This window comes from Hippopotamus amphibius, chromosome 8 (genome assembly GCF_030028045.1).
Source record: "Hippopotamus amphibius kiboko isolate mHipAmp2 chromosome 8, mHipAmp2.hap2, whole genome shotgun sequence".
Classification (NCBI taxonomy): Eukaryota; Metazoa; Chordata; class Mammalia; order Artiodactyla; family Hippopotamidae; genus Hippopotamus; species Hippopotamus amphibius.
In genome coordinates, this window is record NC_080193.1 from 100,157,675 (window position 1) to 100,173,481 (window position 15,807).

Here is a 15,807-nt window from a genome sequence, read left to right on the forward strand (position 1 = left end):
ACTGGGTACTCATATGCAAAAGAATGAAGTTGGACCTTTACCCAATACCACATACAAAATTTAACTCAAAATGGATCACGGACCTAAATATAAGAGCTAAAACTATAAAGCTCTTAGAAGAAACCATAAGGCAAAAACTTCACAGCACTGAAGTTGGCAATGATTTCTTGGATATGGCAACGAAGGAACAGGCAACAACAACAAAGTAGATAAACAAGACCATGAAAATGAATAACTTTGGGGTATCAAAGGACAATATCAACAGAGTGAAAAGGCAACCTACAGAATGGGAGAAAATATTTGGCAATCATCTATCTGAATAAGGGATTAATATCCAGACTATACAGAGAACTCCTAAAACTCAACAGCAACAAAAACAAACAACCAAATTCAAAAATGGACAAAGGATTTGAATGGACATTTCTCCAAGGAAGATATATGAATGACTAACAGGCACATGAAATGATGCTCAATATCACTAATCATTAGGGAAATGCAAATCAAGACCACAAGATGATACCTCATACCCATAAGAATGACTATTTTAAAACAGCAGAAAATAACGAGTGTTGGTGAGGATGTAGAGAGCCTGGAACCCTTGCTCACTGTTGGTGAGAATATAAAATGGTACAACAACTATGGAAAACAGTATGGTGGCTCCTCAAAAAATTAACAATAACCTTATGATCCAGAATTTTCACTTCTGGGTATATTCCCAAAATAACTGAAAGCAGGGTCTGAAAACAATATTTGTACACTCATGTCCACAGCAGCATTACTCACAAGAGCTAAAAGATGGAGGTCACACAAGTGTCTATCAATGAATGAAGAGATAAGCAAAATGTTTCATATGCATATTATTCACCCTAAAAAGGAAGGAAATTCTGGTACAGGGTACATGAATAAGCCTTGAGGAAATTATGCCAAATGAAATAAGCCAGTCACAAAAACCAAATACTTTATGATTTCACTTATATGAGCTACCTAGAGTAGTCAAAATCATAGCTACGGAAAGTAGAATGGTGATGGCCAGGGGCTGGGAGAGGGGGGAGTGGGGATTTATTGTTCAATAAGTATTCAGTTCCAGCTTTGCTAGATGAAAAGAGTTCTGGAGATGCACGGTGTCATGGTTGCACAATAAAATGAATGTACTTAGTAAAACAATCATATATTTTAAAATGGTTAAGACGGTAAATATCACATTTTGTGTATTTTACAATAAAAATAGCCATACCAAGAAATTTAACATATATCCTGGGCAATGGTCAGCTGCTTCAGGGCAGGAGAGGGACATGGTCAAATTTTGTAAATATATTCAGATATTTATAGGTGTATGATAATTTTATTCATGAAATAATGAGGAATCATACCAGTAAAATCTCATTGGACAAATTATGCAACCTTTAACCAACCAATGTTTATATTTAATAAGACTGTTCAAATAATATTTTGACAAGATAAATGTATGAACTTTAGATAGGTGTTCTAAAATGGTGGTATCACACTACATCAACATACCAATCGCTTTGGATGCCTATTTATCTTTGGATCTTCATAGAACATAGTTGAGTGTCAAATATATTTTATTTAAAAATTAAGAAAGCATGCGTGATCGACACAGTGAATGAAATTAAAGGCAAAGAAAAAGGAGACAATACAGTTTCTTTCAGCAAGTCCATCAATTCTGACTTGTGATGCTTAAGAATCTACCTTTTCCTTTTAGAGGGGGATAATCCTTTATGATTTTTACAACAAATGCCACTTACCCATTCTTTGCTTGAAAGGTAGGGAGCTCTGCAGAGAAAGGGGGCTGGAAAGTCAGTTGGAAAACATCAGGGCTACGTCAGTCAGAAAATTGTCAGCCAGTTGCAGGTTAAAAAAGATTTGCTAGAAGTAGTGATGTTTTCACTGGTTCAAGTCTGTCAGAAGGCTTTAGATTCTCCAGCGCCTCACACCAGTAACTTCAAAACTAACTCACTCCAGATGTCCCTATGATCGTATAATCAGACATCAAAAGCTGTATGGTGACAAGCTCACATGCTGCTTACGAGGATGCTAGATGTTTCCACAAGCGTGAAACACACACAGTAGCTACTTTTAAAATGTGATTCATCAATTCCATTTTAAAGTACAGAGCTATTAGGAAAGGGGCCACCCTCCTGAGAAAAAGTCTCTTAAATGTCTGTACAGTGTCATTTGATGACTAGATTTTAAAGAAAAAACAAAATGAAACCTGCTCTTCAGAAGAGTTTAGGTTCAAAAAAAATAAAAAATCCCCATCAGAAGAGATTTCTAAGAATTGCACCATGCTCAGGGAAAAAAAAAAATCCTTTCCTCTCAGTACTGATTGCCTTGTTTCTTCTCAAGGTGAACTCTCATTAACCCTTTCCTTCCGAGCCATCAATCTTCAGTAAAAGTTCACAACATGGAAGGGACATACAGCAGATCAGAACTTACATAAGACACAGTCCATACCCTTGAGCTTTCACTTTAAAGTAACATGATCTGCTTGCACTTTACTCTCCAGATTTTAGCAGTGCTCTCCTCCAAAGAATTTAAGTGTGCATATGTAGCTTACGTATGTTTTTATGCTGCTGCCTTTGTGTATTTAGCTTTTTAAAAAACATATTTCTTGTTATCATTACCTTGAGCAATAAAAATAAAGTTTGGTGCTTTGCACAGAAATACAGCCTCATTCCATGAGCACTTACAAATACTGAGACATGAAAAGGAAATTTAAAGATGAATTCATACCAATTAAGTTAATAATATACATCTAAATTTACAATTAAGTTAATAATTTGGCAACCTGAAGTTGCTAGTTTGGATGTCTGAGTCCCTAAGAGCAACAGGAGTTCATAAGGATTTCTATTTATTATTATGTTTTAGTTATACAAAATTTCTGTGGAAATCATCCATGATTTAAATGATTTTCTCAGGGTCATGGAGTTATTGATGCAATCAGGACACAGGATCTTGACCTTTAGAATAAAAGCTACCTTAAACATCACTTTTACCAAATTTGAAACGACGTGGTCAAATCACATCTGCCCATGCTGTTAGCATGAGATGCTCATGAGCTTTTTGCTAAGAAACACCTTGCAAATGTTCCCATGCTCTTGAATTAATTCACATATCAGGGTTTTTGTTTTTATTTTCTTCTAAATCACTTGAAATCAGAAGAACTTCTAAAAGAAGATGAAATAGGAAAATTCAGAAGGAGAAATCTTTAGATGTGACGGGTATAAGAGAGGCATCTTATCCAGACATATCTAGTCTAATTGAGGATTTTCTAAGTTCTCTGAACACAGTTATTAGAAAATTACAAAGCTGTAACTACCAAGATTACTAACTTTTTATTATAGAACTCATCGTTTTATTGACAAAGAGGAAGAACTCAGATAACTGACTCCATTGATTACATATTAAATTATTTTTCTTTGTTCATGTTTCACGGACACTAACAAAATTAGGCTTTATTATGTTCATCTCTAGAATTATCAAGGTTTTTTCTTTTCCTATAATTCTATTCTTTCTCAGAATCAATTTCTATGATGGAGTCATTGCTAGAATTATAAGAAGATAAATCAAGTCTCACTTGAAACTTCAGCCACCCATCCACATTTTAAATTCCAAGTGGAGAACGTGTGTTTAAACATCCCTCTCCCCTTGACAACACTAAAAAAACACAGGTGACACTAAAACAGAAAATCCTAACCTAAAGCTATTTAGGGAGCAAAATAGTATGCTATACAGGTAATTTCATAATTTTCACATTCTAATTCATATATACCTATGTGTGTATATATACACATATATGTGTAAACACATAATACACACAAATTCACACACCTTTACAAAACAGTTAAAAGTTGCTGAATTGAACTCATTTTGCCCATCTCAGAAGTAAACGTTTTAAGCATCTGAATCATATTTATGCATCAGGCACTGTGTGTGGGGGCTTGTATACAAAAATGAACACATCGTCTTATGCCTCTGAGAAGCCCTGTCTTGTAACAGACATGTAAACAAGCAGTTATATTTGAGTGAGATAAGAGCTACCAGAGATAGTACACATGGTAATTCCCGTGAGAGGCTGAGCAGAGTGTGGACTAAAGGCAAAGGATATTAATTTTAACGGTTAAAAAATGTTTTATTTGATGAATTGATACTCACTGGCAGATCGCTGGGGTTAATTGCTTTAGCTCTGCTCTTCATAATCAGGTTGCAAGTTTCCTGAGGACAGGGACCATGCTGTATGCTTTCTGGATGCCACATGGCAGGGGTCATGGACATCTAAGGGATTAATCAATTTATGTTGACATAAAAGCAAACCCATTCAATTTTCATCACGTGCAGATCAATCTAAACCACAAAAGACGACATGTCATGGTTACCTCTTTAATTTCTGAAGTTGACCTCTGAATAGTCATGCTTCTTTCAGACTTTCAGTTCTGGACTAGACCCAAGAAGAATGATAGGGGAGCACCCACCTAAACAGAGGTTGCAATCCCCAGCTTCCTTCATTAGTCACATCACAGATATTCAGACAGTCTATAAATTTGTTCCAGCAACTCCTGCAAGGTTTGATGAAAAACTTTCACAGAATAAATTGTGCTTCTAGATTTTCCCCACCTGAATGCAAGTCTTACAAACATAACTGTTTCAGAAATTAAGTTGCCTAAACTTGCCAAACTAAGTAAACATTTGGCCCCATGAAATATTGGATGGCAGCTTTATCTCTTAAAAACAAAGCCATATGAAAACCATCGTTGCAATGTGTCTCCAAGCTCTGGTCTTATCAGCACACAGCGTGAACAGCTGGAGTTACAAACACCAGGACTATTATTAAATCACTGTGTCAGAAAGAGGGAATAAAAAAGAAAAACCTTTTGTAGGCTTCAGTATCTCTAAATAATGCGATTATATATTACATGCTATTTTTCCCTCCCTCTTGCTCTCTTCAGTATCCATCTCTTCTCCTTGGAAGACAATGGATAAAGCCTTCCTTCCAAATTACATCAGAGTCTACAACAATTATTTTGTTCCCCTGTTTCTATAGCTACTTAATTATATATCTAATGGATAGAAAATTATGATTGGGTCACTCCAAATTTTCGTTAAGTTTCTATGTTGGATTTTGACAGTCAGCAACTCACAACCAAAAGTCCTCTGACATGTCAGTGACAATTTGATGATTTTAATCCTAAAAGCCAAGCTATTTAACTTTCTCTGTAATATTTCATTAATTCCTTTGATGGAATTGATGGTATTTAGTCAGGAGCAACACTGGCTATAATAACTTCAATACATGTGACATCTAAGGGAAAATTCCCCAATCAATACAATATGCAAGACACAAAGAGAATGCTTCTACTCAGTGGAAAGAGTTTCTCTCACTGGAAGCTACCTGCCACTACCTTTGCTGATGAAATACCGAAAAGTCCAAAGAACTGATACTGTATTTTCACTTCTCATTCCTATTGATATTGTATTTTCACTTCTCATTCCAGCAGGACCACTGGAAACACTTCTCTGCAGAGTGTCTTCCCAAAGGAGTGGGCCCCACTTACCCCCATCTCACTGTGGCTATGAATTGTGTTGCTACCGACTACAGAGTTATTTCTGACCTCTCAATGCAGCAATTCAGAAACTTCCATCCATCTGCACATCTTGGATTTTACATACTATGTATAGGAAAGGTAATAATATGATGAAACAACTTTAATTATTTAACACACATTTCGAAGACAGCAGCAATTTCCACTTTACTTCTTCATCATTCATCATGCTCTGAGAACTGGTGGATTTCCCACATTATTTCATCCTAAACCCCAAAACAAATTGTTCTTGATCTTTTGTATTCCTTTTAACATTTGTTAAGAGTGATAGAACACCTTCAGGAAACACACACACACACACACCCCATGCCATGGCATAAAAGTTTAGTTAACAGACCCTCTGAAACCCATCCATGGACTTCCAATTTAACAACTTCGAAGACTGCCATGTTATTTTTTGAAATAAAATGCATAATTATAGATACAGAATTAAAAAAACAGACCAGTATTTTCTTAATTTATTTTGGTGAATCAAGGCAAGTAATAGTTTTAGAACAAACAAGGAGAACAACCACAGCATTATAATTTTCAGGAATCCACTTTTTAATTTACTTGCCCTGCAGGATCATTTTGCCTTAGGGGTTAAACGTGAAACTATAAACAGTCATTAAAACACAAAACAACCATGCTAGTTAACCGGATATTAAGAAAAAAATCACATCTGTTTTAGAGTTCTCTTCCATCAGCAAATGCAGGAACATCAATTTCAAGAACCTGGTTTTATGGCATGCCCTTAAGCCAAGAACACCAGGTTACAATCAAGACAAGGAAGGTAAGGCTGCCCATAAGGAGGCTCTCCTCACTACAACATCTTGCCCCCAGGATTCTCATTCTTTGATTCAAAGCAGTCAGTAGAATTGACTTTTCTATTTCTCGAAAGATAAATAGTCATATACTACTTGCACATTAATAATCATGCTATTCTGATTAACTGGATAGGTTTAAGAAAAGAGGAAGAAAGGAAACAAATTTCCATGCTGTTTATCTGGTGACACTCTTAAGTGACAGATACTGAGATTTAGTGGCTTTGCAATATACATAGAATTAGAAGCTTGCAGAGGATCTGATTTTTTTCACTTAAACTCTTTTTTAAAACTACAACTTGTTTGAGAGGGTACATCTTAGAAAACCAATTTGTAGTAACTTCACCAGCCAGAAAACAAGTGCAACTTTTCCCACATTTCATAAAACATATCTCTGGACATCAAAGAAAACTCTCCCCTCTATAGCAAGCTTAATGAAGTACAACTAAAAATAACAGTCATCAACTGTGGTTTTAAAGGCAATATTTCTACATAATCAAATGTGTCAAATATTCATTCTTACAGCTTCTTGTGCTGTGGGTTTCATTTCTTGGGAATGATTGCATATAATCCACTTGGGACTCTGCCATCTGTGAATTACTCACATATGAACACTCTGTTTAAGAGATGGAAATTTTGTTGTGGCTGCTTTTCTTCTTGGATATTGAAATGAAATGCAATTGCACAGAGCCTTTTAAGTAGTTAGTTTTCATATCAGTTGCTACATGGGTACATTCTCACATGCTCCCTGTACTCGTCATCACTTATCATCCCTAGGAGCCTGTATGGTACAGCTGAAGTGATGGAGGAAGCATCAGGTAGAATTATGGAATCTGAGAGATGGAGAAAAATCTGTAGGCTTCAATTCTGTACTACCTTGGCTCAGGTCCTTGCCACACAGAAGCTTCTCTGCAGTGTGCTCCCATGTAAGAGTTGTGGTTGTTATGTTTCCATGGTTTCCTTGAAAGGCTGCTCCTCTGATCACTGAGCAAACAATACAAGTGACTATAGGGCTATGTGTAGGGTGCCACATAATTTATCATCCACACATGGATACCTCTGAGAGTTAGCAGGGACACTTAATAAATATGCCAGGACAGGCATGAACTAGGACTGCTCCAGGCAAACCTAATCATACTGCTACCCCAGAGATGATGTGTAACTCAAAGAACTTTCTCCCGAGGGTCTCGAACCATTTCATTAGTGCTATATCCAATTTTACTTCAGTCTAGAGTTGCTCTGTCCAATAGGAATAGAATGGGAACCACAGATGTGATTTTTAATTTTTTAGTAGCCATGTTTTTTGAAATTAAAAAGAAACAGGTGAAAACAATTTAAATATATTTTATTCAACCCAATTTACCAAACTTAGTATCATTTCAATGTGTAGTCAATACAAAGTTACCGAGATCTTTTACGTTACTTTTTTCATATTTCAATCTTTGAAATTCACTGTGCACACCACACTTAAAATACACTTCCAGTGCTCAGTAGCCACATGTGGCCAGTGGCTATGATATTGGACAAACAGGTCTGACCAGCCCACGAATTAGGATGTGCAGGGATAAAGGAAGAGAGTTGTAATACACACATGCACGCACGCACACACGCACGCACAAGCCCACAAATGCCTTTTTCTTCTAGGTAAAAACAGACACACCTAAATGTCTTCACTTACTAACTTTGCCTACCCTTTGCACAACAGGGCAGTTAAACTGTCTCTTGCCTGGAGTGAACCAGACTTTAGGGCAGATAAACATTTACCTGGCAGATTCTTTGGGGAAGCAGAGAAAATATCTGAGTTAGAAAAGTTGGGTAATTGCTGAGAACTTCTAAGACTTTTTCCAGACTAATATGTGTCTTGAGTCCAACACACATACACTGAGCACCTTCTGTGTACTTGGGATTACAGAAAGAAAGATAAATAAGGTACAATATCTGTTCCTTGTAGCACTAAGTATTAAAGTTTATATGAAGATTATTTTACAGTTGAGATGAGAGAAGCCTGGGATGTACCATTATCCTGTGGCATGGCAAGGACCAGACTCTCTTCTTTGGGTCTCAGGTCTGAACTTCATCATCCACAGAGAAGCCTGGGAGGGAAGGAGGAAATGTGCTTTCCTTTTTACTGTGGATACACAAGGACTGACCCACGTGTGATAACTTGCATAGGGTTATGTAAAAGGATGTTTGGTACCAATATTTCTTCTTGAATTAGGATTTGCATTTTTGCTAGTAATAATATATACTTCCCTCTCCAAATACCCCAACTTGGAACTCAACGATATCATATTTTGGTAAGGATACAGAATCTATCATAAAGAGAGTAGCCCTCATTTCCTCTAGGGAAAGCTATATTGTTACATTTTCAATTTTCAATTCAACACACAGCCTAAGTGATAGAAACACAGACCTAACATTGGTAGAGTTTCTGCATGTAAATCATGGTAACACAGATCACACTTTCATTTTAGGGTATATTAACATCGTAAAAATAAGCAGTAAATTATAGTTTTTCTCTTTTATGTAATTCTTCTCTCATTTTTATAGTTCTTCTCTTCCTCCAATCCAATATATTTAGGCTTAACATGGTCTCAATCAGTGGGCATTCAACACACACACACACATACACCATACCACATACTGGTTCTGTTTGTACTCAACATTAGAGTTGAATGCATACACCTGATTTTTATTAAAGTAATGTTGCATTAAATATGTTTCCTTAAAAGGATGGAAAGTGAGAAAACATTACATCTAAAATACTTTCAGGACACTTCCTTGCTTACAAAAAGAAACATGCCAAAATACTGCTGCAAACCTATTAGTAATTACCCCATGATTTAGTATGGCGACTCCTACCTCATATACAATTAACACTGGTTCTTGATAAGAATATTTTATACCAAACTGGGAGAATTCATTTAGCTCATTCAGCAACTCCATATACCAAAAATGTTGCTTTTTTTCTGAAACCACTATATACAGTGAGACTTAAAATGGAGAAGAGACTTGCTTCTAGGAAACTTTTAAATATGGTTACATTATTGATCACCTATTGCAATGATACACAGCCATTATCCAAAATCTAACTCTCAGGCTATATTAGAGGATAAACCACAAATTAAAACTCTTGAAAGCAACTCAGGACTTAGCAGAAAAATCCCACAGTTCCATATGGAAGGAGGACATTGTCTCTTCAGGAAACTATTCTCCACTTCTCAATTCTAAGTAGAGCATTTATATCTAGGTTTAAGCACTTTGAGTACAGAATTTTATTTTTCCTTAATTTGAATGTTGAGATCTAGAAAGCCAGTCCTGCTATCACATGTCTATGATACTGGTAGCTTGAAACGATATCATCATTCACCATGTTATGACTTCACAAAGCACTGTATTTACATACCCCAAACAGATAAACTATTTCTTGGAGCATTATGAAGCAGGAGGACGAGGGAAACCCACCAGTACGGTGCACTGGTTAAGAGCATAGGCTCTGGAGCCAAACCACCTGGGTTAAACTCTTGGCTTTGCTACTTACTAGCTGTGACCTTCAACAAATCACTAAATCTCCTTCTGCCTCAATTTCAGTAAAATGGAGACAAAAACACGCTCATACTTTGATGTGGAGTGTAGATGACTTAATGTAAAGCCCTTTAAACAGTGCTAGGCACATAATTGGTGCTCTGTAAATAATAGCTATCACTATAACTATATACTAGTAATAGCTCATATCAGTTATTATTATAACTAATACTATATGTCCGATCAAAAGATCTCTAATGATCCACTTACTTAAGACTGCAAAGTCCCAGTTAGTTTATGGGTAAGGCGCTTTGAACTTTCATTAGGAATGCAACGGCAGGATACCTACTGGAATAACAGGTTTCAGACTCTGGCCGCTGGGGTGTGAACCGCTTGGCTGGGCATCAGCAGGTGGGCTTGGAGCTGGGTCACTGCTTCTCCTCACCAGCAGCGGAGTGCCTGTAGGACAAAATAAGAGGTGAGAGGTCAATAAATCCCAGGGGGACCAGAGGGCATGATACAATGCAATTTAATTAAAAAGGTTTACAACATGCTTTTATGTAAAAACATTCTGTGTCTAAGGATGCCTGTAACTTAATCCATTTAATGATCTTTTGTCACCTGTTTATAGACTGACACACGGAAACAAAATCTTTCAACTCTCAGATTTCCCCCACTTGCATTTCAAAACAAGCCACTGTACTGAACAGGAAACTGTCAGGCAATGCAAAAGTTGACAGTGTGCAATTGAAAACTGGTCTACAAAATATAGTTGAGCATTAAAAAGAATGATTATCCAGTAGACGAGTGAAGAAGTTCACCTCGTCAGTGCAATTCGATATTCAGAAGAGCTCAAAGTATAGTTATTACTGCCATTTGGCGCTTCCCAGGTCTTTTGAATGATGATATATATTGAAATAAATTATTTGCTGGGGTTCTAGCATTAATGTCTATTTAAGTACACAAGGAGATTGGTTTCATTTTCTTCCTTTTCTCCTAAAGTAGATAAAACTGATAAGGAAAAGAAGTTAGCTCTTCTAAAAATATATCCTGATTTCTGTTAAACTTAATGAAAGCTTCCACTATTAAATATTTGAGTCAGTTGTTAAATTCTGAAAACAGATCATACTATTAGAAAGTTCAAATGAAATTCAGCCTTAGCAGAGGGAGTGGCCTAACTACTCTCCTTGCAATTAGGCTGAAAATAATTTGGTTTGTACACAATTGGCCACTACAGAGGAAACTCTCAAAAAATCTGGGACTTAAAAATCTCTTATAAAAGTTAACTTTTTATTTGTGTGCCTTTGAGGAAGAAACAGTAGAAATGCAAATCCCTGTTTATAAATATTTTAAAAGTAATTCCCCAACTCTCAAACTACTGCAGTTTAAAATAACATGTTTCATACCCCATTTTATATGGTACAGTTATAAAAAGTGAATCCATTTTGAAGCTATTTACAAATCTGATTTTTCTATGTGCTACCACATCTTTATTCTGTGTACAAAACACAATTGCTAATGCTTTTCACCCTTATTCAGTTAGAAGTTGCTTTATGAAAATAACTTATTTTGTAATAAGAAATTAACATGCTACTGAGGATGAAACACTATACCAAAAGGTATTGTAAAGTCCAAGTTCACATTCTATTTTTTATTTTTTATTAGACACTTCATTATTCCCCACCTCCATCTAAAACACTTTTTAAGTATAATTGATTAACAATATCGTGCTAGCTTTAGGTGTACAGCAGAGTGATTCAGCATTTCTGCAGCTTCTATTCCATTATAGGTTATTACAAGCTAATGGGTATAATTCCCTGTACTATACAGTATATCTTTGTTGCTTATCTATTTAATATACAGTAGTGTGTATCTGTTAATCCCATACACCTAATTTGTTCCTTCCTGCTTCCCTCTCCCTTTTAGTAACCACAAGTTTGTTTCTATATTTCTGAATCTGCTTCTATTTTGCATATACATTCAATTGTACTATTTTAAAACACTTCTTAAGCAAGTGACATACCAATAGTTCTATGCTTGGCAATTATTCTCTGAAAGAAACATTAAAAACAACAACAACAAATATATGAGGAGTAAAAGTAAGAGAAAGTACCATAAAATCCTAGACAAAAGAGTCCCAGTTCCACACCAGTGTTTTTCCCTCTTTCAGGTGATGTGAAGACTAAGAGCCTCTCAGGTTAAGCCCCTGAATTACCATTAACACAAAGTGAACAAGTCAGTCTAAATGCAATATCCTTAGAAGCAATCCATTACCTTTAAAATTAAGAAGGGAATGGGGGCAACTCCATGAAACTCTGGTTTGTTTCCAAGCATTTAACCCAGACTGGTACACTGCATGCCAATAATCTCAAATTGGAAAAAGACAAATAAAAAACAAGCCCAACAAGTACAGGACACCCAGGTCACAAAATAAGTTGATTTAGAGGCACCTAAAGGAATATTTCAGTGACTGACAATTTCAGTTACATTGTTTTTTTAGCTGAGTCATATATATATATATATATATATATTTACAAAATGTGTGTGTATGTGGTGGAGGGGGAGAGAGAGAAGGAGGGAGAAAGACATTATTCTTCTTGGGTTATAAATATATTTTTCTTAAATAAGACACAGTATATAGTTTTCTTTCAACTGTAAAGACATGACTCCTTACTTACTGTCAATATCTGCTGTTCTAATAACAAAAATGTTAAATTATTTAAAACAGATAATTTTATGATAACCTGTATTGGATGTCTATAATCAATCAATATGCCATGGTATTATAATGTGTCTACCAGTAGATGACAGTTCAGTTTTGTACCAGTGGACCAACTATTTGGAACATTAACAAACAAACTGTAAAACAGCTAGGTCCTTCTTAAATGTACAATCAGCTCATCAGGATAAGTTTTGTTCTCCTCTACTTTTCTGTGTTCTGTACTTAAATGCCTCCTGTTGAGCCACCTAATTTCTCCTTCACTGTCTCCAATGAGCACCTTTAAATAGGAACTGCTATCTCAGAGAGTTTTAAAGAACTTTTCACGTGGCAATTTAAAATCTAATTTTTAAATTCCAAGCCCCATTTGAAGATGAGACTGAGTTACAATGTAAAGACAGTGGAAGATACATTCTAGTATATAAGAGAAAGTAAGTAATCAAAAGTACTGAAGATTATTTGGGCAAATCCTTGGATATATATAATAGGGTAGAAGGCACATCTTCTAAGCTAGGCTGAAATGAGAGGAAGACAACTATCTTCAGTTTTATGGAAACTTCTTGAGGAGGGAGATGAGAAGGTGTAAATAAAACATAACCTCTGCGCTGAAGGAGTTTATAGCCTAACAGTAAAGATCAGACATTAAGAACTACAGTGTCAAGACAGTGGAGAGGATCTGGGCTTTGGAATCAAATAGACTGAACTTCACCTCTCCTTACTCTGTGACACTGGACTGCTCTGTGATACAGTCTCATCATCTATAACCTGGTGATAACATCACATCACAGAATTGATGGAAAGCTAAAATAAAATAAGACATGCATGAGAAATGGCACTGTCCGGTATCTAATTTTCACACAGGAACCACGTCCTCCCCACATATACACACACACACAAGGAAGAGCAGGCTATAGCACTTGCTATTGCTGCGCGCAGTGTTACCTCATCTGCTCAAAAAGCTGAACTCCTGAAAGTCAATTGAATTTTCTTGGAATATTATTTAAATGAAACTAGTAAAACATAATTCTGTGCAAAATCAGGTATAGCCTTACCATAGAAATCTAAGCTTTTAAGAAAAAAATGACGAGGTGGAAAGGAAGTTCAAAAATGGAGAAAAGAATACTACTCATTTGGTATTTTTCAGCTAACAGAGAAAAGACTCATTAGATTTTAGAAGCAAAAGCCCTCAGTTCAGCTGAAGGAACAGCATTACTCCTTGTTATCATAGTTTAAAAGCCACTGGCTGTAGAGCCCAAATAAAATAAGAAATGTTAAGACTTTAAAGCATAGAGTCTTACACAATTGCATTACGTTTTCCCACTCGGGTTAAATATCTGAGGTCCCATATGCAGCAGCCTATACAAGGGGTGGACAATATTAAGAGGAATAATTACGGTGCTTATTCTAAGCATATCTTTTAAAGAAGGAGATGTGGGGACAAGAAACACTTCAGTATAGAGAAAAGCAGGTTCCAATGCATGTTCCAGAGGGGTTAGGTATGGCTTATTGGAGAATCCAATAACTAAGGGAGCCCAGAGGAGGGCCACCTAATCCAGTTTGGGGAAAACAATTTTGAAAGAGGCACCAGCTAGTTAAAAGGCTCAGATTGGTACATCAATGAATCATTCAAAATATAAAGGCCAACACAAATTTAAGGTGTTATCTATATAAACAAAGGTTGCTGTCTCTCTGGTATAAACGGTGCCCATACACCCCTGGAGGGATGTTTTTCCCATTTAGACGATGTGCTTGGGAAGAAATCTGCTTAAGTGCCAGATGATGTGTCATATATGAAATTCTGCTTGGGGGGTTTTGGAAGATGCCTCAGAAAGATAGGCAGTTATAAAGACTGAAACCAGGCTCCAGAAGAAGCATCCATATGATGATGCAGTGGGCAGAGAAAACAAACAATGGCTTTAAACATGAGCCCCGTGTCAGATGTTACAAAGGCACAAGGTCTACATTGTTTGGTGAGGAGGAGTACGGATTTATTTAAGAATGGTTAATGATTCTCCTGAGCAAAATCAGAAGGGCAGCTTGTCATCAATACTGGTGCTATTTCATCCGAGGGTGACTGACACCTGGAAAGCTCTAGGGGGTCCCAGCTATGGTACTGACAAGGCATTCTGTAAGAACTGGGAGGCTCCAAGCACAAAGAGGCAGGAAGGGCCATGTGAAGAAAGTAAAGAGGGACTCAGCAGTCGCAGGCAAAAATGGAGCGAAAAACTAGAGAAGGACATAGGAGAACTTAGCAGTGACTCCACATACAAAGCAAATGAGTGAGCATTCAAGAGAAACCACAAATCATTCTCACATTTCTTGCTTGAGGAAGAACAAGCAATAGGGGAGTTTTAGCAACTGCTATGATTTGTTTCAGAAGAACAACAAGAGCAAAAAAACCCAAAACACATGAATCTTGGCTCACTGAAGGTTAGAAAGATTTGCTTTTAATCTGTCTTGATATGCAGGAGAAAGCAAAGACTAGGTCTTCAAGGATTCCTAAAGGTGAGTATGAGGTTTATACTGGAAATCCTATTGGCTTCCAGAGTGAGTGACGGAGACAAACTTGAGGTAAACATAGGAAAAGAGGAAGAATCAGCACAGGTTCGCTAACGCCAATGCATGCAAACGAATGAGAAAACCAGGATTTTATATTCTCACAATCTTCAGAGGATCTTCAGAGTGTATCTAGAACCACATGTGGTTAACAAAGCCACAGAGGTGAACCTAGAGGAAAGGTGAGGTGGGAGGAAGGAGAGAGGGACTGGAGTTAACATGATAAACTGTCTTTGTGCAAAGAGAGGTAAAGGCTGGTCTTTGTAGAGATTCAGTTTTCCTTTGCTCTAAAGGATTACTTTTGTGCTACTGAATTATCAGGTCACCAAAACACCTAGTTTGAAGAAAAATGCTACTTACACTGAGGATAGACAACAAGATAAATACAGATGGGGAAAATGCTGTTGAAACACACCTCAACGGGCATATATTTCACTTTGATGATGAAAATGCCTTGCAAATGTTTAACATTTTTATGGACTTTAAAAGAGATAAATAGGAAAAGAAATGCTCTGCCAGGTAAGCAATATAAATAACATATTAATAATATTAATAGGACGTATAAGCTGTATCTCGGTTTCAT

General features: G+C 36.5%; 1 protein-coding gene across 3 annotated transcripts in view; it reads right to left on the bottom strand.

Moving 5' to 3' along the window:
* Positions 1-15,807, bottom strand: part of PARD3B (par-3 family cell polarity regulator beta) — a 977,181-nt gene that overhangs the window by 525,027 nt on the left and 436,347 nt on the right. For all 3 annotated transcript variants that reach the window (XR_009055026.1, XM_057744363.1, XM_057744365.1), the window contains exon 4: positions 10,299-10,408. Coding sequence is in view for 2 of the 3 variants with exons in the window: in XM_057744363.1 (XP_057600346.1) it covers positions 10,299-10,408 (110 nt within the window). In the remaining variant the exon portion in view is untranslated. The remainder of the gene's footprint in view (positions 1-10,298; positions 10,409-15,807) is intronic.